Source organism: Chelonia mydas, chromosome 18, assembly GCF_015237465.2.
Source record: "Chelonia mydas isolate rCheMyd1 chromosome 18, rCheMyd1.pri.v2, whole genome shotgun sequence".
Taxonomy (NCBI): Eukaryota; Metazoa; Chordata; order Testudines; family Cheloniidae; genus Chelonia; species Chelonia mydas.
In genome coordinates this window covers 9399718-9427116 of record NC_051258.2, presented here as the reverse complement: position 1 = coordinate 9427116, position 27399 = coordinate 9399718, and the positions used below count along the sequence as shown (strand labels likewise).

The 27399-nt window shown below is 46.0% G+C and overlaps 1 protein-coding gene and 1 long non-coding RNA gene across 12 annotated transcripts in view; one reads left to right on the top strand and one right to left on the bottom strand.

Moving 5' to 3' along the window:
* The window catches only part of KAZN (kazrin, periplakin interacting protein), a 721176-nt gene that overhangs the window by 665591 nt on the left and 28186 nt on the right, over window positions 1–27399 (top strand). For 8 of the 10 annotated variants that reach the window (XM_037881298.2, XM_037881299.2, XM_037881300.2 and 5 more), the window contains one exon: window positions 1559–1682. In XM_037881298.2, the coding sequence (XP_037737226.1) occupies window positions 1559–1682 (124 nt within the window). Of the gene's footprint in view, window positions 1–1558; window positions 4244–27399 lie in introns of those variants that run through there. The other 2 variants (XM_043531935.1, XM_043531936.1) reach the window with 1 other exon arrangement.
* On the bottom strand, window positions 3739–27282 carry LOC122463295. Of its 2 annotated transcripts, none has more exons than XR_006286502.1 (4): window positions 26591–26820; window positions 26241–26339; window positions 7015–7095; window positions 3739–4559 (listed from the first exon to the last, which is right to left on the bottom strand). It is a non-coding gene; the product is annotated as an uncharacterized LOC122463295 (long non-coding RNA). The 2 variants fall into 2 exon arrangements; XR_006286501.1 differs by lacking the exon at window positions 3739–4559 and adding an exon at window positions 6530–6677 and having other exon boundaries at window positions 26591–27282.

The window sequence follows — 27399 nt, the reverse complement described above, 5'->3', positions numbered from 1 at the left end:
ATAAACGAGCCGCTCCAAAACCCCAGGCCCAAATACCGACACCCCCGCCCCCCAGGAATACTTGTGGTGGTCAAAATCCAGCTGTAATAACTTTGACCCAGATCCCCAAAGGTATTTAGGTTTCAATGGGAGTTAGACACCTACATTCTTTTGAGGACCTGGGCTTTAGAGTCCTGTCTCTGGTTTGAGTAAACCCAGAGCTTCAAGGCAGAGCTCAGTCAAACGATTCTCCTATTTTCCTGCAGAACCCCCCTCACTAAGCCCAGTGTGAAACCTGGTCCCCTTGAAGTAAGTGGCAAAACACCCACTTCCGAGGGTGAAATCTTGACTCCACTAAATCCTCCCAGGTTTGCTCAAAAGTTTCCATAGGCTTTCTGACAAAGGGGACCAAGTTTTGAGCTTGTTCTGTCTGGCTCTAGTGTTCTAGCCTAGGTTAAAGAACAGGTCAGTGAGTCCATGGGGTTATGTAAAAGCGCATCCAGCTAGGCTACATTCTGCACAAAGCAATGCACCCGGATTTAAGAAAACAAGAACTTCCATCCTATTCATCTGCAATCCTCTCCCTAGTTTCTCTGTAGCATCCTTCCACTTAAAGCTCCACTCTGGCTCCCATTGAGTTGAATGAGTCTTTTGCTACAATGAGAGCAGGCTCAGATCCTACTTCCTTAGGCTGAAGTTGGTTGCTTTTGGATTGCAGGAAAGGGGGTTATTGGGGCTGGATTCTTTTCCCCTTACTCTGGTGCTGGAATTTACTAGACCCTGTTGCCTTTTCACAAAGTACTATTAATTTTAATAACATCTCCAATGCATGGATACTATGTAAATACATATTATGGTTATTATTTAGGATAAGAGACAGTCCAGGTACAGGGGCCAAACCAAAGCCCAGTTAGCCTTCAGTGACATCAGATTAGGCCCTTATTAATTTCTTCACATTTTAAAATACACCAATAGGCACCTACCCTCTGCTCAGGGTGCCTAACCTGTAAGTGAAAAATTACAACATAGATAGGCCAGGAACAGCCCATAAACATCTCCACCTCAACCCACAGGCTCCTTACCAGCTTGTCTGGAAGAGCAACAACTCCGGGCTCTTGTGGACCCGAGGGTGGGGAGCAAATTCCAGAATTGAGGGCCCCCGCCAGCAGCTCCTTCTCATTTACATTACGGGAGCTCCAGCTTGAGCACTTTTGCTGATTGTGTAGGCATTCTCCAGAAGGCCTGGACCATCCCCCTGTCCTAGTTATCAAGGCTGAGATATTTAAAGCCCCCAAAGGAATTTGGATGTCTGTATTTCCCAGTCTCTTAGATGGAGATTTTTGAAAGCGACCCATCTTGGCGTTTTAGCCGGCTGCTCATCACCATAGCATCTGGGCACTTTCCACATAAAACCAATAGCTATAGCAGTCCCCAGTGGCCTCCATGGAGTCTCTGGATCGTCTCCTTTCCCTCATATGGTTCCTGCCCCACCTCAGCATCTAAGCACCTTCTCTCCCCAGGCTGTTTATTGTCGACACTCATGTTATTTCCCCTTCTTTCTTCTCCCTCCGCTTTGCAGTCTCTAGAGGACCTCGAAGACCAAAAACGAAAAAAGAAGAAAGAGAAGATGGGGTTTGGTTCCATCTCCAGGGTATTTGCCAGAGGGAAGCAGCGGAAATCCCTAGACCCGGGCCTCTTTGATGGTACTGCTCCCGATTATTACATAGAGGAAGACGCAGACTGGTGACCCTTCCCCTCCCCAAGCTGGTAGCTCGCCTCCTTCCTCTGCTGCCGGTGTGCGTGCGTGGGTGTGTGGTTGTGTGTGCACGGATGCATCTAACTAAAAAAGGAAGTGAGCCTTTTCCCTCTGCGTCGCCACTTCTGTAACTGATGTACGTACTACAAACAAAGCCTGTGTGTGACTCTGTTAACTGTTGTCTTTGGAGCGATGCAGTTGTGTTGTAATCCTCTCGTTTTGTTTCTCTTTTTTGTTTGGTTTCTTTTGGTTTTTGATTTTTATTTTTTTCTTCTTAATGAAACTTGAAACTTGAAGGACTGCTGTGTACTTGTAAATAACAACAATATTGTGCACTTTGTGCTTGTGACGTCTCTTGTCCAAAAACCGCTGTTTTCTTGAGCCCCTCATGTTGGTGCATTCTGTATCTGATATGTTCTAAAAGTTGGGGGTTGGAGGGGACAGTATCCTATTCACAGGGTGCACCTGAGTTACAAAAACCGTTAGGCTCTGCCTGTCCAGAAAGACCTTAAAATCTCACTCAGTGTGACGTCTTCCTGGCCAAAATCTCAGGAGGCAACACTGTTCTCTTCTTAATGCCTGCCAGCCTGGAATGATGGTTTAACTTTCCTTTGATTGTTTAGTTTAATTTATTTGCGCAAATCCAGAAGAGCTATTCTAACTAAATTATTGCATACAGATTGGAATTTATATTTTTCCACAATGGTTTGGATGGGGATGGGAGGGTGTGTTTATACCGAACTGTTCTATTAAACTGCTGCCTGCAAAGCTAGGGTAGGATTGGGTAGAAGCTGAGAGAATCCATTTTTCTATTTGTCTTGGTGGGTTTTTTTCCAAATGAATTTCTGTTGCATTTCTGTCTCTCGTGCTAACATGGTGTACGTTCCCCTATCCCGCAGTCAATCCAGACAGCAGGATCGGGGAGCCAGATTGCTATATAGGAAGTATAACCAGGTCAGATATTTACAGATATCTTTATCTAAAACTATAAAAAAAATGCTCAGCATATTGGAAAAGAGCAACAGAGATATTTATTATGGAATAATGTGGAGGAAAATGTTAGACTGCAAAGCAGACCGGCCTTTTCAGTACTGCGTGGGTTTGGAAGGAAGCACTGACCTTTTCTTTGATTGTATTTTCTGTCCACAGAAACATACAATTAGTTTTTGCCTCATGTCTTCGGCTTTTCCTATATACTGGATTCATTTGGGTTATTAATAAGAAAGGGGGATAAAGCGTGTCTTAAGGAACCAAGGCCCTGATTCAGCAATCCATCTCTTTGCAGGAAAGTACTTAAGTCCCATTGATTTCAATGTGGTTTAAACACCTGCTTAAAGTTGTGCTTTGTTGAATGGGAACCTAAGACTCCAGAGTAAAGTTGGGAGTGAGTCTGACTGTAAATATCAGGCTACAGCGTTCGATCAGACACTTGGGGAACACTGGAAAACTGTTCTGTATCCAATGCTCTTAACTCAGGCCAGGAATATTTATTTTGTCTGTAAGAACACTGGTCTGGGTCTGGGCTACTCCTGTCATTCATCCCACAGTGGAGCAGTCTAATAGCGTTGGTGCCCCCAGGTAAGAAAAGCTGGCAGTTGCATCTCTTCAGCCCTTAGTGTGGGGCATTGTTTCCTTCTAATTCTGCTTCACAGGCAAACAAATGTCCATTTTGGAAAGATCAGGTAATTTGATGCAGTTGCTTCTGAAACCATGTCTGTTCATTCTCTTCTAAATTTTAGTTTATTAGGGGGGCAGAGACTTTTGCCAGTGCACCTAAAAGATTTATAAGCACAAAGCCCATGCTTTTTACTGGGGACTTGTGCTCCTAAATCCATTAGGCTCTCTTCAAAATCTGTGATTTTTTTTTTTCTTTCCACTAACATGCACGGCTATCTGGTTACTACAAAATACAGTGCATCGTGCTTTAATGCTTACAATACAATTTTACGCTCTTAACTTTAAGATTATTTAATAAAATATTATTGTGTATTTTTTTAATTCCAATACGTGCACCCTGTTTGAAAGGGATATTTGGTCTTTAATTATGAAATTAAAACACAAAATACCCCCATGTTACATTTCCTTCTAACAACGATCTGGAGAAACCACAGCGGGTTAGGGAAAGCAGCTTTAAATACCTGCACTGCTTTGCAATGGGGATCTGTCCCAAACCAGGGTGGGGGAGAACAACCCTGTGGCATCCTTCTCTGCAGAGGACCATCTTTATACATTTTTCCCCCTCTTGTGTGTTATAATTTAAAAACAAGCAAGCAAAACTCCTGGTTATTTTAGTAGTTTCCTTTTCATTTCAGCTTTTCTAAATTAGGAAATAATTCTAAAAAAGTTACTAAGAGGATGATTTATTTAAAAGAAAACTACAATTAATAGCATATGAATTATGGGTAACATTAGATTTAACTTTTCCCACATGAGTGGGGAAGAGTCCTTGAAGGCATGGATGCAAATATAAAAATATTAAAAAAAAAAAATAAAGCTTATTTTAAAGTATGAATGAATTCTATGTGATTTAATGGTTTCTAAGTTGTTTGCTAGGCCTGGATCCTTGGCTAGTCCAGGTGATTAAATCGGATCATATGTATTGTCACATACTGTAACACAAATTAAGTATTTACACCACATGCCAGCAGGGTAGCTGAAGCTCTATTTGTTCATTCCCTCAGAACCAGAGTTTGTCTAATAGAGCGATTTCTTTCCAGCCGGTTAGGAAGGATACGAAGTTTCAGAAACTTGACTCAACACACAGAAGCTATTGCAGCTGTGGAATCCAGTGACTGGCATTTTTGAGGTAGATTCCAAGAACGGCCTTCAGGGGGGAGAGAATCGAGGCCTATAGAGAATAACTTTCATGTCCTCTTAAAAACTCTCCTCTGCTGTCCATTATTTTCCAGCCCTTGTGGCTGTGTCCACCTTAACAAAAGAAAGGGGGGGGGAAATATCTCCGTTCATGACTTGCCATTGAAAAAAAGATATATTTAAAGCCCAGTCATTCCCCAGACAAGACAGCAAGGTGAAGGGAGCAGAGACTCTGCCCATTGGGTCTTTGGCGGCAAGAAGCCCTGGCCAGGAAAGGATTCGAATAGGAGGACATGCCCTTAAGTCTGCCTTGCTTATCCTCTGAGCAGGAAAAACATGCAGACCCAAAAATCAATGAGCTAGTATTTGCTGCTCATGGCCGTGTGAATGTCAGCTGACCTTGGGGACTAGACACACCCCAATTCACAGCCCACCCCCTAATGAGGCTATAGTTTGTAGGCTGCCCTAACTGGGAATCACCATCACCTTCTCCCCATCATGTGCTGGATTCTATAGCTGCTATCAAGTACGGCCACTGAGGACTGAACTGACTTTCACAAAACCTGCGTGAAATTGAAATGCTTCCCCCTTTTTCTTTTTCATTTCAACCCCAAGGTTTGGGTGGACCTGAACATTCCCCCTGCGGTGCTCCCAACCCAAACACGGCAGGGTTCGCTAAAAAGCGAAAATTGTCTGGAAACAGCAGCTGAAACTGACTGGTCTAGTTTCATCCTCCGTATGGAGCAAAATCCAAAGAAAAATCAAAACCAGTGAAAGAACAATGTTAAAAAATGTTCTTTCGCAACCCAAGATAGAGTGAGTAATGAGGCCAAACTGTTCGGCCAAATTCACCCACTGCCCCTCATTCTAAAGGTATATGGCTCCTATTATCACGTAGCAGAGCACCTCTCTGTCAAATGTATTTATCCCAGGCTAGCGTCCTCCTCACCGGACCTCACTCCAGCCCCACTACTGGGAGGACAAGGCAACAGAATGGCTCTGTCTGCCCCCTGCCCTCTTGTAGAATGCCACCATGTGGTGGGGGTGGGAGGGGAGAGAAGGGAGGGGAACTTAAAGGGGAGAACGCGGGGCCATCGGGGAATGAGTGGAGAAGAGGGAAATGGAGATTTAAGTGGAGAAAAAAAATCATAGTGAAAACTGCAGAAGAAAAGAGGAGGAGTGGGAGGAAAGGGAGAGCATTACAGAAAACCTGACCATCTTTCACTTCAGAGGGAACTTGACTTGGGCTGGCTTTGAATGTGTTGAATACTGTAGCACTCAGAAATGTGTGAAATAGCAGCAGGCACGTAACCTAGCTTTAGTAGAGGAGACCTAGGAAATCCTTACCTAGGGCAGCTCAATTTGGAGCAGCAGAGAAAGCTGCAAATCCCAAACAATGCTTGAAAAACACCCACTTGGTGAAGAACAGAAGCCAGACCAGTCTCTTGAGAGAGTCCAACAGTGATGCTGACTCTGGGATCTGAGCTTTCCCATGGCTCAGGAATGTTTAGACCTGGGGGTTGCGTTTGGCCCCGTACAGGGCCAGCTGTAAAGTTTGGACGTGGGGCCAAACTATTCTAAAATCTAAGGATCTTTGAACCAGGGGTTTTGTCTCAGGCTTATCTCCCAATCAGTATAGGGCAGTGGCTTTTAGAGTTGGAACTGGCATCGAGAATCTAGGAAAAGGTTTAATAGACTAGAAAACTGGGAGGTGAAGGAAGCGGTCTCCAACGTTGGTGTGTAAGGCTTTCAAGGTGGCAGTTGGAATTTCATGACCAGTGCAAAATGCATCAGGAGCAGTGATCCCAGAGGCACCAGCCGGTAAGTCATGGCGCCGTTCTGAGAAGAATATGGAAACAAAACGCAGGAGGGCAGAAAGCCAGGGCCTCTTCATGGGGAAACATGGGCTCTCTCGAGTGCCAAGTGGTGCAATTCTCGAGAAGCTAAGAACGTATCCAATGATGATTCTTGTCCCCCAGTTGCTGGAACTTCAGGCTGCTTATATTTGACACAATCCAGTAGGATTATCGGTGTCTGGAAGAGCCGGTGCTGTTACAGTCAGGCCTGCACTGCAGAGTCAGACCTGTGCAGGGACCATGGAATTGGGACATCAAGGTCTCTACTTTCCCTGCACAGAGGAGAGACAGGAGTGACTCCACTTCCTCCTTCCATGGGAGTTATCCCTTTCTGATAACTGCTTACAGAGAGGATTAATTCGCCTGTGATGCTATCGGCTTAAAGGAGGCTTGTTTATTCAGAACCACAGCTGCTGGCGGAGTCAGAGTCTAAGGCTGAGGCTACAGAGCGTTTTTGTACCGGTATATCGAGCTCGGTTACGGGATGTTTTGGGTTTTTGGCTTTGGGGTTGTTGTTTTTTTGCTGAAATAGTGATACAAGCTGTAACGTGGATGCAGTTATACCAGTATAGTTTATTCCCCCTCCTGTATGGGGAGAGAAGTGCTTACCAGGATCATTCAGCTAGGCATCTCTCACACAGTCCTGCCCTCTGATCGGTGGTCCTCCAGCCTTCCCATCTTCCGTTTCTCCTGTTTAGACAGAAACACATTAGTGACACAAGTGTAGTGTGTAAGTTAAAGAGAGCGCCCCCATTACTATAAAATCTGCTAGTCTCCCCATTGCACAGAGGGGAAACTGAGGCACAGATTCTCAATGGGAGTTGGGCACCTAAACACCTTTGAGGGCCTGAGTCTAAGTGACTTGCCTCAGGTCACACAGGAAGGCTGTGGGGGAGCTAGGACTTGAACCCAGGTCTTGCAAGGGCCATCCTTCTGGCTATATTTCTGTAACAGACAAGCATGTCAGAGAGCATAATCATTCTTTTGCCAGTCCCTAGGACCTCTTCTTTAAAGCTCTAAGAGCACTTTACAAACCACTACGCTTCACAACATCCCCATGAGGCAGATGGGGAAACTGAGGCACAAGGGTGCAGTATCTTGCCTGGCAAAGATGGGAATAGAACCTAGGAGCTCTGCCTCCTCCTGTCCCACCTATAAATATACACAACCACCTGCCATACAAATGAACTGCAGCAAAGTGTAAAAACAAGCAACCAATAGTTTAGAGAAATAATACAGAAACCACACTGCTCAGGAAGGTCAGTTGTTGCTCTATTGGGTGTTTCACGCTTTAGAATGGTCTCATTTAACTTGCCTCCTGATTGAAGTTAACTTAAGTGGTGGGAGACATTCGCCTTTTTATTCTCGTGTCTGCGGAGAACACTGCAAGACATGCCACCAGTGCAATACTAGCTACCCTACCAGGCTCCCTGCTTGTTTATAAATACCCAATCCTTTGCATAAACCCTGATTATTAGCAATTATCCCAGACCCTGTGTGTCCAAACCAGCGTCACCCTTTGTGTCCAAACCCAATTCTGAATATAATGGCCAGCTCTTCAACTAGCCTACAACTCCATAGCACCACCAACTTCAGGGAAGCTGCACTAATTAACACCTGCTGGGGATCTGGCCCCTTGACTTCAATGGAGCTGCACTGATTTACACCACTGGTGGATCTGGCCTGATCATTCATTAGAAAACTATACAGGAAGGCCAGCCCATCCTGCTTAAAGAGAGAGAGACAACAGCCTGCAACGAAAGGGGGGGCACGATGATAGGTTTCACATTTAAAATATTCCTTACCACTGTTTTTAATATCACCGTAGGGGGGGGGTTCATAAATCCATACAGTGCTTTGCAACCATTACATTAAAATCTGCCTGTGAGCTAAGTTAGGCAACAGTAATCCTCCTAGAGAGAAACAGAGGCACCGGAGCAGTTTGCTCAAGGCCATTCGAGACACTTGCTAGGCGAACTCGAGAACCACGACAGGCCGCTAACAGGAGCATTTTGGAGGACACAGAGGTGGACTCGGTGCTTGAAGGTAGTGGGACTTGGGGAGTGGTGCATTTGATCCGTCTGTGGGTCGGCTGTTCTCTGGGCCCAGGCTGTGTAGTGACCATGGGCCCCTAAGTAAGCAGCTTAGAGGGGTCTGTTTAGTGCCTTATAAGGCTCTGCCCTTTGGAGCTTTGACCAGCCCTGCCATCTGAAGTCTCTGACAGGTTCATCGCACCCTAGTGGTGTCGGGTGGAGCTGAGCTGAGCTAAGCAGGAGACTTGGTATTAAGTCACTTACCAGGTGAACTTGAGAGCCATGATCAGAGGCAACTAACAGAGTTTCGGGGGGAGATGAGAGAGGGAGTGTGAGGTTTTCCTTCTGGGTTCAGTGCTATGTGCGATTTCAGGATGGCCAGTGATGGAACAGTGGTGGTGACCTGCAACAGAGGTGCCATGTTTTCTTTCCTAGCTGAAGCCAGAAGGGACTTCTGGTGCATGAAGTGCAAGTTGGTTGCTGTGCTCGAGGAAAAGTTTCTTGGATTCAAGACACTACTCAGAATCAGAGTAGCGGAGAAGTTTCTGGACAGCCAGGCTCAAGGAAGCAAGGAGCTGGCTATCAAGGAGTCAGAGAGGAGGCCTGGCAGTTCCTAACCATCAGACACAAGAAATCACCTCAGCATTCTTTACCAGTGGAGACAGATGAAGATGGGCAGCCTGTGGCCACCAGAGAGAAGAGGACCAGGAGGAATTCCACACAGCTAGAAGTTTCCAATTGACACTAGTTCCTCAATGTGGAAACTGTAGAAGATACCTCTCAAGATCCAGTTGGTCTATGGGAATGGAGAGATATATGGGACACACCTATGGATGGCAGCTCAGCCCAACCTGTAAGAAAAGCAGGCTTGCCCACAATGAGTTCTCCAACCATCTAAGGAAGACAGATGATCCTTGTTGGGGATTCAATACTCAGAAGAATTGAAAGAGCGTTCTGCAAGGGACAAGTGGACAACAGGACAGGATGCTGTCTTCCCAGAGCCAAGACACAAGATGTCACTCTAAGATTGAATAGCCTTCTGAAGAGAACAGGTCAGGGTCCATTGGTGATAGTTCATGTCAACAGTAACAATAGCGCGTCAAGGGATAGCTCACAGATAACATCACTTCAGAGAACTTGGAAGCATGCTGAAGCAGAAGAATGTCCAAATGATTTTGGAGAGCCTTCCTGTCCCACAAGCAAAAGACAACCAAAGGCAGAAGATTCTGGAAGTGAACCACTGGTTAGGTAAGCGGTGTAAGGTGGAGGGTTTGGGTTTTGTGGAACATTGATCCACCGTCTTTTGTGGGGGAGAGAACTGAATAATTTGGATAGCCTCCACCTCGGTAGCAGGGGACCAAATCTCCTTGAGGACAGGCTGGCTAGAGTACTGTGGAGGGGGTTAAACTAATAACAAAAGGAGAGGGTAAAAAGAGTGAAGACACAGAAAAGATTCAAGACCTTGAGAACAAAATTAATCAAGGAACCAAAGAACATAAAGAGAAGAACTTTTAATTGCATATAAACCAATGCTAGTCTCCTAGGTAACAAACAAGAGGAATTGGAATGGCTCATTTATGAGCATAAATTCAATCTAGTTGGTATTACTGAAACGTGGTGGGATGATTCACATAATTGGAATGTTAAAATCAATGGTTATAACCTATTTAGGAAGGACTGAGTGGGCGAAAGGGGCGGGGGAGGGGCACTGTACATCAAAAAATGGCATCACCCTTTTCTGAGCTACTGACAACACAAAAGAAAATGATCTTGAATGCTTCTGGATCAATGTCCTAGCAGATAAAGCACAAGACTGGAGTGTTAGTTGGAATCTGCTGCAGACCACCAAATCACATTAGGGCACAGGATAACGGCTCCTTACGCACCTGTCTACAATGTGTGTGTGTGGGGGGGAAAGCTGAGTGATCATGGGGGACATAAATTTGAGGAATACATGCTGGAGGTCTAATGTTGCCAGTACTAAAACATCCTTGGAATTTCTAAACATTATAGACTATCATTTCCTAACTCACAAAGTGCTGCAGCCAACCTGGGGGAATTCTATTTCTAGACCTAATCTTGACAGATAAGAAGAACTGATCACAGAACTAAAAGATAATGGTAACTTAATGTACAAACAGAAAAAAAAGTCCAGACCAGTAATACTTATATTTGGTGTTTTAAAGCGGCCAATTTCACAAAGCTGAAAACAATTATGAGCCAAATGAAGGGGGGGGGGGGGAGGATGAATTTAATCAGAAAAATGTGAATGAGGATTGGGAATTGTTTAAGAATGCTTTACTAGTTGCCCAAAAAGCCAAAGTCCAACAATTGAGGAAAGAGGCTGTCTTAGTTTAAACCAGGTTGTGTTTTTTTGGTTTTTTTTTTAGAGGGGAAGTGAAGGCAGGGGGAAGAAAAGGTATGTTGATAGTAATGAATATAATTCAGAAGCTAGGAACTGTAGAAAATTGATAAGGGAACTGAAGGACTAGCAGACTTAAGGATAATCAGGAGGTGTTTTAAGTATATTAGGAACAAAAAGAATCCTAATAGTGGTATTGGTACATTACTAGATGGAAATGGAAGAATTATCAATAGTAATGCAGAAAAGGTAGAAGTGTTTTATAAATATTTCTGTCCTGTATTTGGAAAAAATCAGATGTAGTCATATCATATAATACCACTCTAAACACTCTTTCTATTCCACTAATATAGTACGAGGATGTTGAACAGCTGCTACTAAAGTTAGACATTTTTAAACCAGCAAGTCCATTTAATTTGCACCCAAGAGTTTTAAAAGAGCTGTCTGAGGAGCATGCTGGACTGTTAATTTTGATTTTCAATAAGTCTCGGAACACAGGGAAGTTCCAAAAAACTGGAAGAAAGCTAATTCTGTGCCAATATTTTAAAAGTTTGCAGATGGCACAAAAATTGCGGGAGTGGTAAATAATGAAGAGGACAGGTCACTGAGTCAGAGCAGTCTGGATCACTCAGTAAACTGGGCGCAAGCAAATATGCGTTTTCATTATGCTACAAGTAAGTATATACATCCAGGAACAAAGAAAGTCGCCCTTGCTTGCAGGCTGGGGGACTCCATGCTGAGAAGCAGAGACTCTGAAAAAGATTTGGGGGTCATGGTGGATAATCAACTGAACGTGAGCTCCCAGTTTGGCAAAAAGGGCTAATGTGGTCCTTGGAGGCGTAAACAGTGGAGTCTTGAGTAGGAATAGAAAGATTATTTTATGTCTGTATTTGGCACTGGTGCAAGTGCTGCTGAAATCCTGTGTCCAGTTCTAGTGTCCACAATTCAAGAAGTATTGTTGATAAATGGGAGAGGTTTCAGAGAAGAGCCAAAAGAATGATTAAAGGATAAGAAAGTTTGCCTTATAGTGAATCTACTTAGCTTAAAGAGAAGATTAAGGGGTGACTATTACAGTCTACAAGTACTTACATGGGAACCACTATTTAATAATGGGCTTTTCAATCTATCTGAGGCAGGTATAACATGGTCAATTGGCTGGAAGCTGAAGCTAGAAAACTTCAGGCTGGAAATAAGGTGTACATATTTGATCATGCAAATATTGACCCATTGGAACAAGTTGCCCAGGGTTGTGGTGGAGTCTCCATCACACAATTTTAAAATCAAGACTGGATATTTGTCTGAAAGCTCTGCTCTAGGAATTGTTTGGGGGACATTCTCTGGCCTGTGTTATACTAGAGATCAGACTAGACCATCACAATGGTCCCTTCTGGCCTTGGGATCTATGAATGTGCCAAGAGTTCCTGGGTCCCAGGCTAGTGCTCAGACTGCTGGAGTAATTTAGTTCTTGCTCTTGGTGGTGGTGATTTCCCTCTTTGCTTTTCACTCAGGTTTAGACAATGAAACTAGACCGGTCTGGTTATTACAGTTGTCCTCCGACACGCACGAGAACAACATTGTGATGACAAACTGCAGGGGACTGTTTAAATCCCACCAAAAAACCCAAACCAAACCCACCCCTCTTAGTTGAAAAAAAATTTAATGAACATTCAATGAAAGCATGTACTATAGCGTTTTAAAGAGACTTTTTACTGACATCTCAGATAGGGTAATATCTATCTTTATTCTGGTAGATCCCAATATCACCCAACCAGGCCCCAGAGCATACACACCCCTGCAGACCCCCATTCACTCGTAGGATGGTTATGCAAGCTAAGAGCTCACAGGCAATGTGCTTTAAGAGTAAGTGTAATGCTGGATGCACGGGCCAGCAGCTGGCGGTTAATGTCGTCATTTCGCTGTCTTGCGTTGCTGGAAAGGGAAAGCAGAAGATACAGCAACAGCTTCTATTTTATTCACTACAGCCCTCTCTGCATCGGCCTTCCTTGATCCCTGTGCAGCATAGTCCCAGAAGCGTTGATGGGAGCTACCTGCCGATTCCTAATGCGGAGGCTACAACCCCCTTTGTGCAAACTATGTGATCAAATGGTTCTTATGAGTCAAGGGTGCCCGACATGTAGCCCTCATGCAAACTGCGGAGCAATAAAATGCAACCGCAGAGCAAGGACAAAGCTGAGCTGCAGGTATTTCTCTCAACCAACCAGCAGTTTGCATTCTGTTACCGAGGGGACGTACAAGCCAATGCTACAGCTGGGTGCGTTTGTATACCCCTTTGCTAATGCAGCTCTCTGTTTCACAAAGATTCCTGTCCTACAGAGTTGAACTTGTTCGTATGTGTGGCCATCCCCCTTTGCAAATAATTGTGGTATGAATTGTCAGGATCCCTAGAATGTACAATCCTGACCGTCGAAAAAATTTGGAGAGCACAAACTCCAGTCCCCAACCCTGACAAGTAGGAAGAGGAATAGAAACAAACTGGTTGACATTTTCAAACACCTGTTCCCTGCTGGAAACTCCCGAAATCTCACAAGGAGGAAAAGCCCCATTCTTGTGAGAGTGCCTCCCTAATTTTTCAGACTCAGGATAAACCTCTGAATTTCAGCAGCTGTTTTCCAACTTGAGCCCAGAATTTGCATTCAGTTAATCCCAGCAGTAGCCTGTGTGCTCTGTTTTTAAATCCCGTGGTGAAACCATCATGCTAAATTCTAGGACTGTGTCTAATATTTTTTTCCCTCCTGCTTCCCCAGAGATCTGTCTGCTGGGCGTGATCCCCTATATTGGCTAAGGAGTGTACAGTGGCCTAGTTAGCTGGAAAAGAGAGATGCTAATCAATAATGACTTAATAAAAATGTATGCCCAAGTAGGAAAGCAGGGTGTCACGCTGTCTAAAATGGAGTGAATATGCTGTGTGATTGATTGCGATTACACTGGGTCTCTCTGAGTATGCAGGAGTAAAAAATGAGAGTGTATCACTGAGTGCAAGTGGAATTACCTGGAGACAGGGAGCGTGAATAAAATATTGGTCAGATAATTATTTTAAGCTATTCAATTGTCAGGCCCCCTGGGCTCTTTCTTGCAATTGACACGACATAGTCAATTTCACACCCGGCACATGTGTGACATTGAAGGTCTCAGCACAGGAGTCATATACTGACCAGTGTGGTGCCTAGGAATTCCCCCTGGGGCCCTGCCTTGTGAAACTGTCTGTGGCAGCCATCAAATTGCAGAAGAGCTGCACAAGCCGTACGCAGGTGGATGAACATTTACTCGGACAAATGGCGCGAGTGGGTCAACTGACCTGAGTAAATGCTCACCAGGGTCCACAATCTAGCGCATCATGACTAGGAAACTAGAGAGATGATTTATGGGCAAAAACCTGGAAAGCTCAACAACCCCACCTTGGCTAAGCAAGGTCTGGGAGAGCAAGAAAACAATCTAAAAATACCTGAAGGAGGGAGAGAAACATCAAGGAGGGAGGAGGTATTTGGGGAGGTGCAAGGAGGTCTAACTCAGGGGAATGGGATGAAATCAAGAAAGGGGTAACTTGAGGTTGAATATCAGAGGAAACATTCTGACAGTGAGATCTACAGGGCCAAGAAAAGATGTGGGATTTCCACTGTCTGGTCTATTTAAAACTAGACTAGTTAAAGCACTAGATAAAATACTGAAAGGAACCATCCTGCATTTGGCTCTGGGAGGGAATAGAGGTCCAAAGAGTGGTCCAGAAGATCAGACAAGATGATCATGATAGTCCCTTCAGGCCTTAAACTCTGTGAGCCTTGCCTAGTAGTCTGCCAACTGAAACCTTTAGAGACCTACGCACTATGGCAGTGGTTCTCAAACTTTAGCAACCCGAGGACCCCCATTTTGATTTAAAATTTTTCATAGACTGCATCCCTGGCCAAATTCCTCTCCCAACCTCTTCACACACGTACAAGGAAACACAGCTACAGCAGCTGTATTCTCAGCCAACCCCATTAGCTCCTCCCTCACTTCAGGATCCAGTTTAAATCTAGCCTCTTCATAGCAGATCCTTAGCTGGTGTATTTTGGCCTCTCTCTATGGAAAACAGTGGAGTTATACCAATACACACCAGCTGTGAATCTGGCCCTTTCTTTTTAAAACCCACATCGGCTTGCTCCAGCCTACCTGTCGCACCGTCTATCTCTTGCCTTCCCTGTTTGCTCCATCCACTCATCTTGTACTGGTCTCCTGTGTAGCCCTCCCTGCAATCTGACCACTGCTGGTGCAAGAATATTCTTCTCTGTAGCTCTTCTAACAGCTTTCCTAAATCTTTCCACTAGAGTTGGGTGAAATATTTCAACCTACATCTTTATTTTCTCTGAAAAAAGGCAGATTTGGTGACACTGAAACCAATTTGTGTTGATTTCACCTAATTGTTTCAGTCAGGGGGAAAAAAACATTTAAAAAAAATCATATTTTGTTTCAACATTTTTTTCAGTGAAACTTTGACTTCTTGATTTGATTGGACTTTTTGTTTTGAAAGTTTCTTTAATTTTCTTTATAAAAAAAAATTAAAAATGTATAAAGAAATGCTCAAAATCTAAACATTTCAGGTCAAATAAAATGTTTTATTTCAGCCAAAAATTATTTTTCCCAACTCTCGATTCACTGAAAAGTTTGAAAATTGTTTGCAATTTGACCCAAATATTTTTAAATTTATTTTTCAAAATTGCCACTGAACCAAAAAAATCCATTATTCACCCAGCTCCACCCTCCACCTCATTGATTCTGTTTTATTTCACATCTTGGCCAAGGAGACATTTTTCTCCTTGTCTATACCACTTTATTTCATTCTTCTCCAGCAGTTATGCGTCTCTCCAATTGTAGTATATAACCCCATGGTAGAGTTTGCAAAAATACTCTGTACAATGTATAGTTAGTTGCCTTATGGTGTCAAAACCTACCATATGCATTAAGCAACTAGGCCAGTGCAGAGATTTCAGTACAGAGTGGATGTTCTTAGACCTGGAAAGGTCAATTAAAAGCAAGGCCTACCCCCAAACCTTTGGCACATGCTGATGGGAGTCAGACTCCCCCTGCTGAAATGAAAGGTGGAGAGATCTCAAGAATTCATCAGAGAGTTAACAGTGATTGACAGTTGTAATATTGCCCCAGCTTTTCCACGGGTTACCAGCAAAGAATCCTTTACACCAGCGCCCCGGATTGCGGCACTAAGTCATGTGATGCTACGGAGAGTATTTGGACACTGAGGAACATGGGCTGATCCCAGGCCACACCAGGATGGAGCTCAGCGCGCTCTGATGTGATAGGCCTGTAGACCTGCTGGCACAAGGGTGTGCAAGGCCATAACAGAGCTGCTCCTGGGACCTCAGCTAGCGAGGCCAGTAGGATCCCATGACTAATAATGACGTTGTCAAATGCAGCTCTTGAAGGCAATACCCTCTGAGGGGATAGGCAGCATTACTAGAAGTACACAGCAAACCAATACCATGTGTATGGCTGCGGCATGATCTAAACTGTATGGTGCCTTCTTCCCCTATGAAATCATGCAGGCAGTGTAATTAAAAACAACCATATGTAAAGATGGGCCTGATTTAACATCCAAACTCTGGTGCTGTTCAGATTCAGGACTGGACCATCTGTCTAGTCTTGTCTCTCATGGTATTTTTAACACCTTTGACATCCTGGTGTCCAAGTGCAATCCACTGATCTGAAGTTAATTGTTGCCTCCATCTCTACAACAGAGTAAACTAAAGCCCAGAATATCCAATGTCTCTTGAACTTTGGATCTGGATTAGATCCATGTCTACTAGCAAAGGAACCTGCGTCAAACTGAATCACAAACGCGTTAGTACCAAACGCTTGTTGTTTTTACAGCTCCACAAGTGAGCCCACGTTAGTTGCTCAAGAAACTAACCCCGCCGTGGTAATGACCTTGAGCAATGGACACAACCTGGGACATGCTGTGGCTTTTGGAATGGAAAAGGACTTAAATATCAATGAAAGCAACTGAACAGAGAGTGCATTGATCGTCTAAGGTAGCAGCCTTGGATGAAGAGCTGCAATTTGTGCCATCCCTAGAGCTACTTGATTTTGTAAGATGCAAGGAGCAACAGCGGCACTGCCTGCAAAAGCAACACTCGGAAGATCCTGGATGGGAAACCACCCTTCTGCAGAAGGGCATGAGCATTTGCCTAAAGCATGGGAGCACCGTGCTCGGCCAGTGGAATCCTACACGATAAGCTGGTTTCAAGTAAGGGTTTGCATTACTCACACCCTTCTGCGTATTTGGCCCCATGCCCGATGCTGCCCTGTGCAGTGCTAGTCAGAGATGCGCAAAATGCAGCCGGGAGGCCTGACAGAGCTGATGGTCATGAAACCTGCCCCACAGCTGCATAACCACCGGCTGAAGACAAGGGTAACCAACGGCAGGTCAGCAAACTCAAACACCAAAACTATTCCGTTTCGGGTGCTTCCTGATCCATATCAACATGTGACACAATGTCAGGGCAGAGAGATTTCTCTTAGGTCTTGGATTCTACAAGCCACAAGTAATCCTTTTCTTTTTACAGGGGACAAGACAGTCACCTGAAAGGGATCAATGTAACCCACACAACCGGTGTGGCTCTCTGTATCCCTCTCATGGTTGAATCAAGTATACATCTACTGCCTCTTGGCTAATGCACCTGCTCCTTTAGTTCAAGCAGTAGCAGATCCTGCTTTTAGATGCTGAGGTCCTGTGTTCAGCCCTGCCTGATGATCCAGCCAAGGGCATCATTACATACGCAGCAAAAAGGGAGAGGAATTGTTTAGCATGGTGCATGGGGAAGTAATGAGATGAAACCAAGAAAAGGGAAACGAGGCTGATTATGGGGAAAACATCCTGTTAGCAAGATTGATTGATTAGAATGTGGAAGACCCACGTCTGGGGACATTTAAAACTACACTGGACTAAGAATTTGGAAACACATTGAGCCTGAACCTTGGCTGTTTTAATCAGCATAGGTCTGCTGATTTCACTGGACCTACGCCAATTTATACCAGCTGAGGGACTGGCCCATTGCGAGGAATAATCCTGGCACTGGTCCCTGGTGGGATGGACTGGATCTGCCATTCAGATTGGTCAGCGATCCCCTTTCTTGTTCATTTTTACCAGACCCCAAGTTTGGCTGGGCTTTGTTAAAGTGCCTGTCACGTCATCTTTAGCGATCAGTTCTTAGTGGACATGCAGATGAAAACCATTGCGCTAGCTGGGCACGAGTTAGCAGCTCAAGTAACCCATTGATCATAAAGAACTGGATCAATATTGCCTCCTACTTCCCCTGGTAAATCTAGCACACCGCCACTGCTGACTCCAGTGGAATTGTTCCACTGTAAACAAGCGCAGAGGGTGAAAGAGAGAACATCCTACAGTAAGACAAGGGCTGGGTGCGAAAGCAATGCTGGATGGAACTTTGTTTCTCCTAGATCTTGCCCACACAGTTATCCTGCAGCCAGCTTCCAGGTAAAGACAAGAAGAGAAAAGGAGAAAGAGGGTGAGGGAGGTCTGGGATGGTTTGATACAAGGAGTGAATGATCAAGCTGCTGTGCTCACCTTGCTTCTCAACACCAAACATGCCTGTAATTTGACTCGCATTTGTCTGCATCTTTTAAAACACTTTATCTGAAAACAAAGCGTTATTTGGAAGCAGTTGATCCAGGGGAATACGTTACATTTTGTTGTTAATGTGTTTTTAGAAAACATGAATATGGATGGACATAGCATCAGCATCCCTGAGCACCAGGGGCCCTGATCTGAGGTGCCTCTGCCCTCATGAGCTGCCACAATGGCCACTTGGCACCATGAGCAACCAGACATAAGTTAGAGCAGCCTTTGGGCTGCTCTAATGTTCACTTGACACTGGATCAGTCCCCAGGGTCCAGGGGTCGCAATGGTGACATAAAGTCACCTTTATCCTTCCTCCATTGCCTGGTGATGAACCCAGCTCAGCCAGACCCAAGCATCTTTATCACTCTAGGAAACACGTTCAAGAATTTGTTTGGGTTATTTTAATAGCTGACCTGTCCTAAGCCCTTCAAAATTCTCCTAGCTAACTCATCTGGGGCCAGGACTTTGTTTTGAAGAGTAAAATGGCACTCTCTCTTCCCTCCTCATCATCATCCTGTTAAAGAGTAGACAAGTACCTGGCTGGTACATTTTCATTCTGGTTTTACAAAAGCCGCTTTTCCTAGGGTTTTTGGTTTGTCCATCCTACCCTCGATCGACAATACTGGGCCTGTGGACTCATGTGTCAAAAAGTAAGCCTCATGCACACAAGATGGAAAGAAAAAAGAAAACACCTTGCTAATCTCACAACAAGCCTGAGCATTTAGCTCTGCAACAAAGTCTTAATGTACTATTGAGATCTGGCCAGCTTTACAGTGTGTGTCTATCCAATCCCCATTTACGCAGCAAAACCACCATGATCGGACCAAGAAATATCCCCATTTTCCACACCTGAGCAGCTCACACCGGGCCTTTTCTGCCATCAGCTACACACCAGCGTAAGCAAGATCAGCACGGAACATGTGGAATCTTCCCATACGTGGTTCTTTACTTACATGGCAAACATTAGCCCCTGCACCACTCAAGTCCCACTTAGACGCTGGTTTGAGGAGTAAGTGAGCCTTAAAGACTGTGTGCCGTTTGTCACGGTCCTCTGCATAGGGGCGCATTTCACTCCAACAGAAATTCTGGATCAAGTGGCTGGCATGGGCAGCTGCAATGGCATTATGGAGGAAATTCTCCCCACTTTTTTCATCCCCGTTTTCCTGGTATTATTAGCCATAATGCACATCGGCTGCTCTTTTATTACAACCCTTCCTCACTTCTAGCACCTATTCACATTTAACACAGCATTGTTGATAACAAACAAACAAGACAATGGACTCAAGTTTCATCCTAGCGCCATAAGGGACGACGTTTGGCTAATGTAGTGCAGTACCCCCAGATTTGCCTTCTGTTGTGTCCCCAGGCAGTATATCCAGGGGTGCTGGAACAATTTGTATTGGATTGCTTGAACAATTTGGGGGTGCTGAGAGCCATTGAACCAAACTGTAAACCCTGTATATGATGGAAATCACTTCAAGCCAGGGGGTGCAGCAGCACCCCTATGTCCCTCACCTATAAGTATATTGTGCTTCCTAATGCAGTCAAAATCTAAACTCCTACAATGCTGCTTTGTCCCCTTTTCACACCAAGGGGCTGTTCTCCACAGCATCACTCCCCTTGGCATACTGCAGTCAGTGATGGAGTAATGGAGCGGTGATTACTGTGGCCTTTTTTACTGATCCTGGGGTTCCTAAGGAATTCTCTGCTGCAGAGCTCGTGTGAACCACGTCTCTGTGCAGAGGAGTTTGGCATTTTCCCCCAGCAGACATAGGACCATCTCACGCAGGCATCATGCTAGTTCGTAGAGTTCAGGAGAACTGGCAGCTTCTGAGCCTTTCGGGGACCTCAGAACTAGCTAGCTGGGATACAGCGGGTCAGGTCTGACATATGGGGCACATGGCGATGCTAGTGAGCCAATGCATTGTTAGACTGGAGTTGTAAATGGGGCCTTTATCTGACCTTCCTTTATGGGCTCAACGTTTTGAGCCCAGATGTAATTGTGGGAGCAGTTTTGTGGGTAAGACATGGAAGAGTCTCAGACCCAGGAGCATTCAGGGAGTTAACTATCTACCTGCTTTCATTTGTGCTCCTAAACAAACGTGCCTGAAGCTATTTGCCATTGAAATTGCAGGTGCACAAAGGAAGGGCAGGTTTTAAAAACCAAGGCCATAGACTGTGCACCTTTCACCTCTGGGCAGCAACGTGTGGCACAGACATGAATGAATTAAGTCTCGTGCCTTGGAAGTAGATAAGTGGTATTTCCACATTTTTCAGGTGGGGAAACTGAGGCACAGCAAAGTGACATGCCTGACCCAAGTGAGCATCTGAGCCAAGAGTCAGAATCCAGAATTCCTATTTTCAATTCCCTACTTTGACCATAAGGCTGTTATTTCCCCTTCACCATCCTGAACTTCCTCACCTCCCAGCTATACGACTGCTAGTAAGGAAAGCTGCTTGCCTGGACTTAGAGTCGCTGTATACTAACATGCCCATGCATGCGTAAGGTCTGCTCAACTTCTAAACCTACTGGACAGTGTGGAGTGGGGAATTCTACCATGCACTGCTACTGAGCCCAGGGCAGGGGGCAGGGGTCGGCTTGCACCACCCCTAGCACTGTCAGGAAGTCAATAGTGGTGGGCTAAAGCCAGCTATAAGTATATGCTGTAGAGGATAGGAGTGCACTTTATGGCTGCTTCAAAGATAAAGAGGGCTCCAAACCCAAGTCAGACCAGCGATCCAAACACCCCAGCCTGAAGTTTGGATCCAAGCTCCTACCTGTGGGGTTAAGTTCTGTCTCCGGTTTATAGTAATGTTTCAGAAGCTGGGAATGGGCGACAGGAGATGAATCACTTGATGATGACCCGCTCTGTTCATTCCCTCTGGGGCACCTGGCCTTGGCCACTGTCGGAAGACAGGACACTAGGCTAGATGGACCTTTGGTCTGACCCAGTGGGGCCGTTCTTATTCCTAATCAGGATGCTCAATTCAATTCAGTCTGTGGCCCTTTGGTGATAGTTACAGAGCTCAGATACTACGGTGATGAGTGCTATAGAAAAACCTGAGACATGGCTTGGTGCCATACCGCTGAGCTGACACCCCCCCGCCCCCCCAGCATCATCTACCCAGACAGCCACGAATCTCACTAGGGCACTCAAGCATATATTTTGTGTCTTAAGAAAACGTTTATTGCACCTGTGCATTTCCTTGCCTTTGCATCTCCAGGGATGTAATGCAGTCATGATTACAGGCCACTGGCTTTTGGGACTTGATGGAAAGCAGAAATAAAGACCTTCTTTTATGATAGTACAAAGCATTAAAATAGCAGTAGAACATTTGCGTTTTAAAAGCTTGTTAACAGATAAATTACCGTCTATCAGGGCATTTTTGCACGTAACGCCCTGGTAAGGTGGTGTCAGTAGGACGCAATATTGTTATTTCTAGAGTTTAATCACTTTGATCACAGACTAAGAGGAAATCTGTATGAAGTTTTATCAGCTGGAGATTATTCTGGCAATCACATTGCTCAGAAGAGAGTTTAAAAAATGAGGAAGAAGTGACTAAAAGCTAACATATCGCCGGGTGTCATCACTTTTGGTGCCTCTAACTGACTAAAAATCACCACATCTGTCAGCAGAAAGTTTATCTGGACTGGTGGTTGCTGTGAACAAACCTCAGCCTCACTGAAGCACTGGAAAGTTCTGTGGTTTATCTGCACTTACCCAAAAGCCCCTTGCGTATAAAAATTTCTCCTCACTCTGCTTACCCCTCCTATTTGGGGTAGACCAGAAATACTGTACAATAGCTTCCTGTGTGTGTGGTATTTTAGGCCCTGATCCTGAAAAAGCGTATGCCCTGATCCTGCATTTTGACCTGAGTGAGCAGATGGGGCTCCATGCAGGTTCGATAGTCTGCCCGTATGGATGACAACATGGGATCAGTGCTGTACACGCATGTTTAACTTCAGTCATAGACTATCAGGGTTGGAAGGGATCTCAGGAGATCATCTAGTCCAACTCCCTGCTCAAAGCAGGACCAATCCCCAATTTTTGCCCTAGATCCCTAAATGGCCCCCTCAAGGATTGAACTCACAACCCTGGGTTTTGCAGGCCAAAGCTCAAACCACTGAGCTATCCCTCCCCCCCTAAAAATCCATGGATATATTTTCTGAGTTGGTAGTGGTCATAGAATATCAGGATTGGAAGGGACCTCAGGAGGTCATCTAGTCTAACCCCCTGCTCAAAGCAGGGCCAATCCCCAATTTTTGCCCCAAATCTCTAAATGGCCCCCTCAAGGATTGAACTCACAACCCTGGGTTTAGCAGGCCAATGCTCAAACCACTGAGCTATCCCTCCCCCCGTCATGTAAGTAGACCCACTGAAGTCAAAGTGTAAGTGTTTGCAGGATCAGGCAAATGGTGCTTTTAGTTTCTAGTCCCAGAGGCAACAAAATACAAAGGCATCCCAGATAGATAAATACATCTTCCCACAGCTGTGCTTTAGTGACTATGAGACTGTAACTGGCTCTGATAGAAACCCGGTCAGAATGCAGAAGCACTCGGAGGACTATTTAGCAGTAACTCATTCCGTGAATTTAGCCTTTTTGCGAATTGCCTGCGAGCACCTTGAGATTCTCTCAAATCCTAATCTGCTCTTTAGAATTAAATGCCCAGTACTCTAGGTGAAATTCACCCTGCAGAGATCTAAGACCAGGTCTACACACCACTTAAGTAGGACTCAAGTGGCATTCCGACTCTCTGAATAATTCTTAGTCCTAGGATTGCCAGGCATCTGGTTTTCAACCGGAACGTCCAGTTGAAAAGGGACCCTGGCAACTCCGGTCGACGCCGCCTACCGGGCTATTAAAAGTCCAGTCGGCAGCACAGCGGGGACCTGGGGCAAAGGCAGGCTCCCTGCGGCTCCCAGAAGCCGCCACCAGGTTTCTGTGGCCCCTGGGTTCAGGGAGGCTCTGTGCACTGCCCCTGTCCTGAGGGCCGGCTCCGCAGCTCCCATTGGCCGGGAACCGCAACCAATGGGAGCTACAGGGAGGCACCTGCAGGGGGTGGGTAAGGCGTGGAGCCTCCCTGGCCGACAGTGCATCTAGGGGCTGCAGGAACCTGGCGACTGCTTCCTGGGAGCCACGGTAAGTGCCACTGGGACCCTGCACATGAAACCTGTTCCCGCACCCCTGCCCCAGCCCGGACTCCCCTCCCGCAGCCAAACTCCCTCCCAGACCCCGCACCTCCCCCAACACCCTGCCCCAGCCCTCTCTTGTACCCCAAACCCCTCATCCCCAGACCCACCCCAGAGCCCACACCCCCAGCCGGAGCCCTCACCCCCCACCCCAGCCCGGTGAAAGTGAGTGAGGGTGGGGGAGAGTGAGAGACGGAGGCGGGGGGGCAGGGAATGGAGTGAACAGGGGCAGGGGTGTTCGGTTTTGTGCAATTAGAAAGTTGGCAACCCTACTTAGTCTGCAGCTCATTTATGAGAACTAGGATTGCCAACCCTCCCGATTTCGCCGGGAGTCTCCTGGAATCAGGCTCTATCTCCCCGCAGCCACTGAAGCCGAACAGGGAGATTTTAGGCATTAAAAGTCTAGTGGTGCAGTGAGGCTAAGGCAGACTCCCTGCCTGCCAAGGCCCCATGCCACTCCCAGAAGCGGCCGGCACATCCCTGCGGTCCTGGTGGGAGGCAGAGTGTCTCCACGTGCTGCCCCTGCCCCGAGCACAGACTCCACAGCTCCCATTGGCCGGGAACTGTGGCCAATGGGAGCTGTGGGGGTGGTGCTCGCAGGCCCCAGGGCCCGCCCCCAGGTCCTACAGGGACGTGCCAGCCACTTCCAGGAGTGGCGCAGGGCCAGGTCAGCCAGGGAGCCTGCCTTAGCCCCGCTGCGCCGCCGACCGGGAGCCGCCCCAGGTAAGCACCTTCTGGCCAGAGCCTGCACCCCACACTCCAGCCTGCACCCTCGCCCCAACCCTGAGCCCCCCTCCAGCACCCAAACTCCCTCCCAGAGCTTGCACCCCACACCCCCTCCTGCACCCCTGCCCCAGGCTGAGCCCCATCCCACACTCCAAACGCCTTGGCTCCCACACCCTAACTCCCTACCCCAGCCTAGTGAAAGTGAGTGAGGGTGGGGGAAGATAGAGCAATGGGGGGGTGGGATGGAGTGAGTGGGGCGGGGCCTGGGATAAGGTGTAGGGCGGGGCAGGGCCAGGGTGTTTGGATTTGTGTGATTAGACAGTTAGCAACCCTAATGAGGGCCCATTGGAAGAAGTCAAATAAATTAATAATTTGAGATGCATTTGTCAGGTAATATGGCATTGTTTCTGTTTCTTGATTGGATTAGTATAACAAGCAATACATCTCCGCCACACCTCTCCCCCGTGGATTTTGCCACCACTCGCGCAGGTGAGAGGTTGATTAAAGGGCACCCAGAAGTGTTATATTCACAGACAGCTCTGGGTGTTTTCTTGGATATATCTTATTAGTTTAGCTCTGCAAATGCAACGCACCAGACAACCACTATGGATGTGTTACAGGGAATTCACACCCTTGCAGTAAAAACACCTCCCTGAACAGCTAATCACATTCACACCAACTCTACATGCCTTGCACTACTAACACAAAAGCAAATAATGTGTCAAACAAAACCAGCCATATTTTCTCAATTTCAAAATGCTGATGATTTTTGTTGAACCTTTGATAGAAGAAAAAAGCAGGAGGAATTGGTCACAAAAATAAATCAGTCGGGTTTTTTGAACAAATACAGGACAGGTAACAATTTTCCACGTTGTGGCCCCAGGCCTGAATATACTTAAACATATGCTCCACTTTACTACCATAAATGGAGTCATTGAAACCAATGTTACTATTCACATGCTAAAAGATAATGCAGGACCTGCACCTATACCAACCACAGTCCTACAAATATTTATGCCTATGTTCAGCTTGAAGCACATAGAATATCAAGGTTGGAAGGGACCTCAGGAGGTCATCTAGTCCAACCCCCCCTGCTCAAAGCAGGACCAATCCCCAATTTTTGCCCCAGATCCCTAAATGGCCCCCTCAAGGATTGAACTCACAACCCTGGGTTTAGCAGGCCAATGCTTAAACTACTGAGCTATCCCTTCACATAAGCAGTACCACTGAAGCAAATTAAGACTGTGCATATTTACAGAATCAAAGCCTGTTTTTAAAAAGATCGTAATGTATTCTTTAGCATTTAGCCTGAAACTGCCACCAAACTTTAGTTTTAGGGGGGAAAGTACTGCTCTTTCATTGATCAAGCCAACACCAAAGCAGTAATTTTACAGATACTAAACTCGGCACATTTCCCTCTATGCAACCACATGGTTTATTTTGCAAATGTGTGCTGAAGCTTTTTCTTAATGACATAGTGTTGCCCACTCCTACGGTATCTGGTACTTTTTTTTAAGAGTCCCAGCTCCTGGACTGACATGATTAGAGAAGAATCTTAGCTGTCCATGTTTTTTTAAAGGGCTAGACGCTCCCTACATGATTTCACAGAAGAATTTGCAAATGTGACCCGAGTGCCCCCTTAAAGGCTCAACACAAGGCAAAGGAAAAGCAGCTAAAGTTCCTGATTTTTCAGTAAATCTCATGCTTTTAGCATTCTGATTCATGACCTTTTGAATGCCTGGAGTAAGCACCACTGTAATCACTCAGGATCACAGAGCCACCATTTCTGACTCGTCCTCCTGTAATTGAGAACTCACTTTTATTACTACTCATCATCTTAACGAACCTTTAACTAAAAGAGGGGAGCCTACCTGCAAATGTAAAGCAGACCCAGATCCCTGTGGAACGATTGCAAGGAGTTCAAGCCACAGCATGCTTCCTGCTCTTCTTCCCAGATCATCCATCCAGGCCTACAGGCAGCCCAAATTTAATGAGACCAGGGACAGCAATGTAAAGATGGGAGAGTTTTTTCCCACCGTTGTGTAGAATACTTAAAAACCCAGGTTGCCTTAAGCATGGCAGGGTGTTCCAATGTGCAAATGCAGACACAAATATTGCTGATGCTCAGGCCCTTACCATTTGTCAAAGACAAATGAATCAAGGAGACGGCAAAGGCACTGAAGCAATGATCAGAGTCCAAGACATCACACTATAAACTTACCTATATGGAAAAGGCTGAAGATCCAAGCTGAGAGTTTGCAATGCACTTGCTCTTAGAAGCCACTTCCCCTCCACACTGGCTGTATTAGTGCTCACACGAAACACCTGTGCATCCTATTTAGTGCACAACTCATGCTCACAGCCCACCTGATAGCTATTGGGGACATACACAGGCCAGTGGCATATCACTTCCAACCTGTGTGCTGTGTGCCAGGCCCATGTGGCAATATAAAGCGCTCACAGAGCATGTCCCTTTCTTTGGGCGATTTATTGAACACTTGTAAAGAAGAGGAGAAAGGGATTTCAAGTGTTCCCCTCAGCTCATTACTATAAGGACACAGAGGACCCAGCTGAAAGCTGGAGGAAAGGCAAAGGAACACGCCCAGTTTGTACACCGAAGAAAATGCTGCACCTGTGCCGTTAAACTAGCTAAGTGCATCATGAAGAATCACCCAGTAGGAGAACCAGTGTCCCCTATCAGGGAACAAGGAGCCTTGAAAACAAAGCAACTTTAAAGCTTCTGCTTACAACCGCAGCCTGCTTGGCTTCCTGCTGCAGCTTTAAAGACACAGTAATGACGACTGAAATTCAGCTCTGTACAGAGGAGCCTGCACAGGGCCCAGGCAACGCTGACAGCCTGCCTGAGCCGTGTTGTGAGGCCTGCAGTTTCAGTCACGTCAGGCAGAGGTTTGTACTTCCTCTCTGCACAGGGGGAGTGAAAGGCCCCCCGAAGCGCATTGTTAGCAGGCCTCAGGTTTGGCAACGGCCACGCAGGGAGGTGGCTCCCGCAGCTCCAGCCGACGTCAGCCA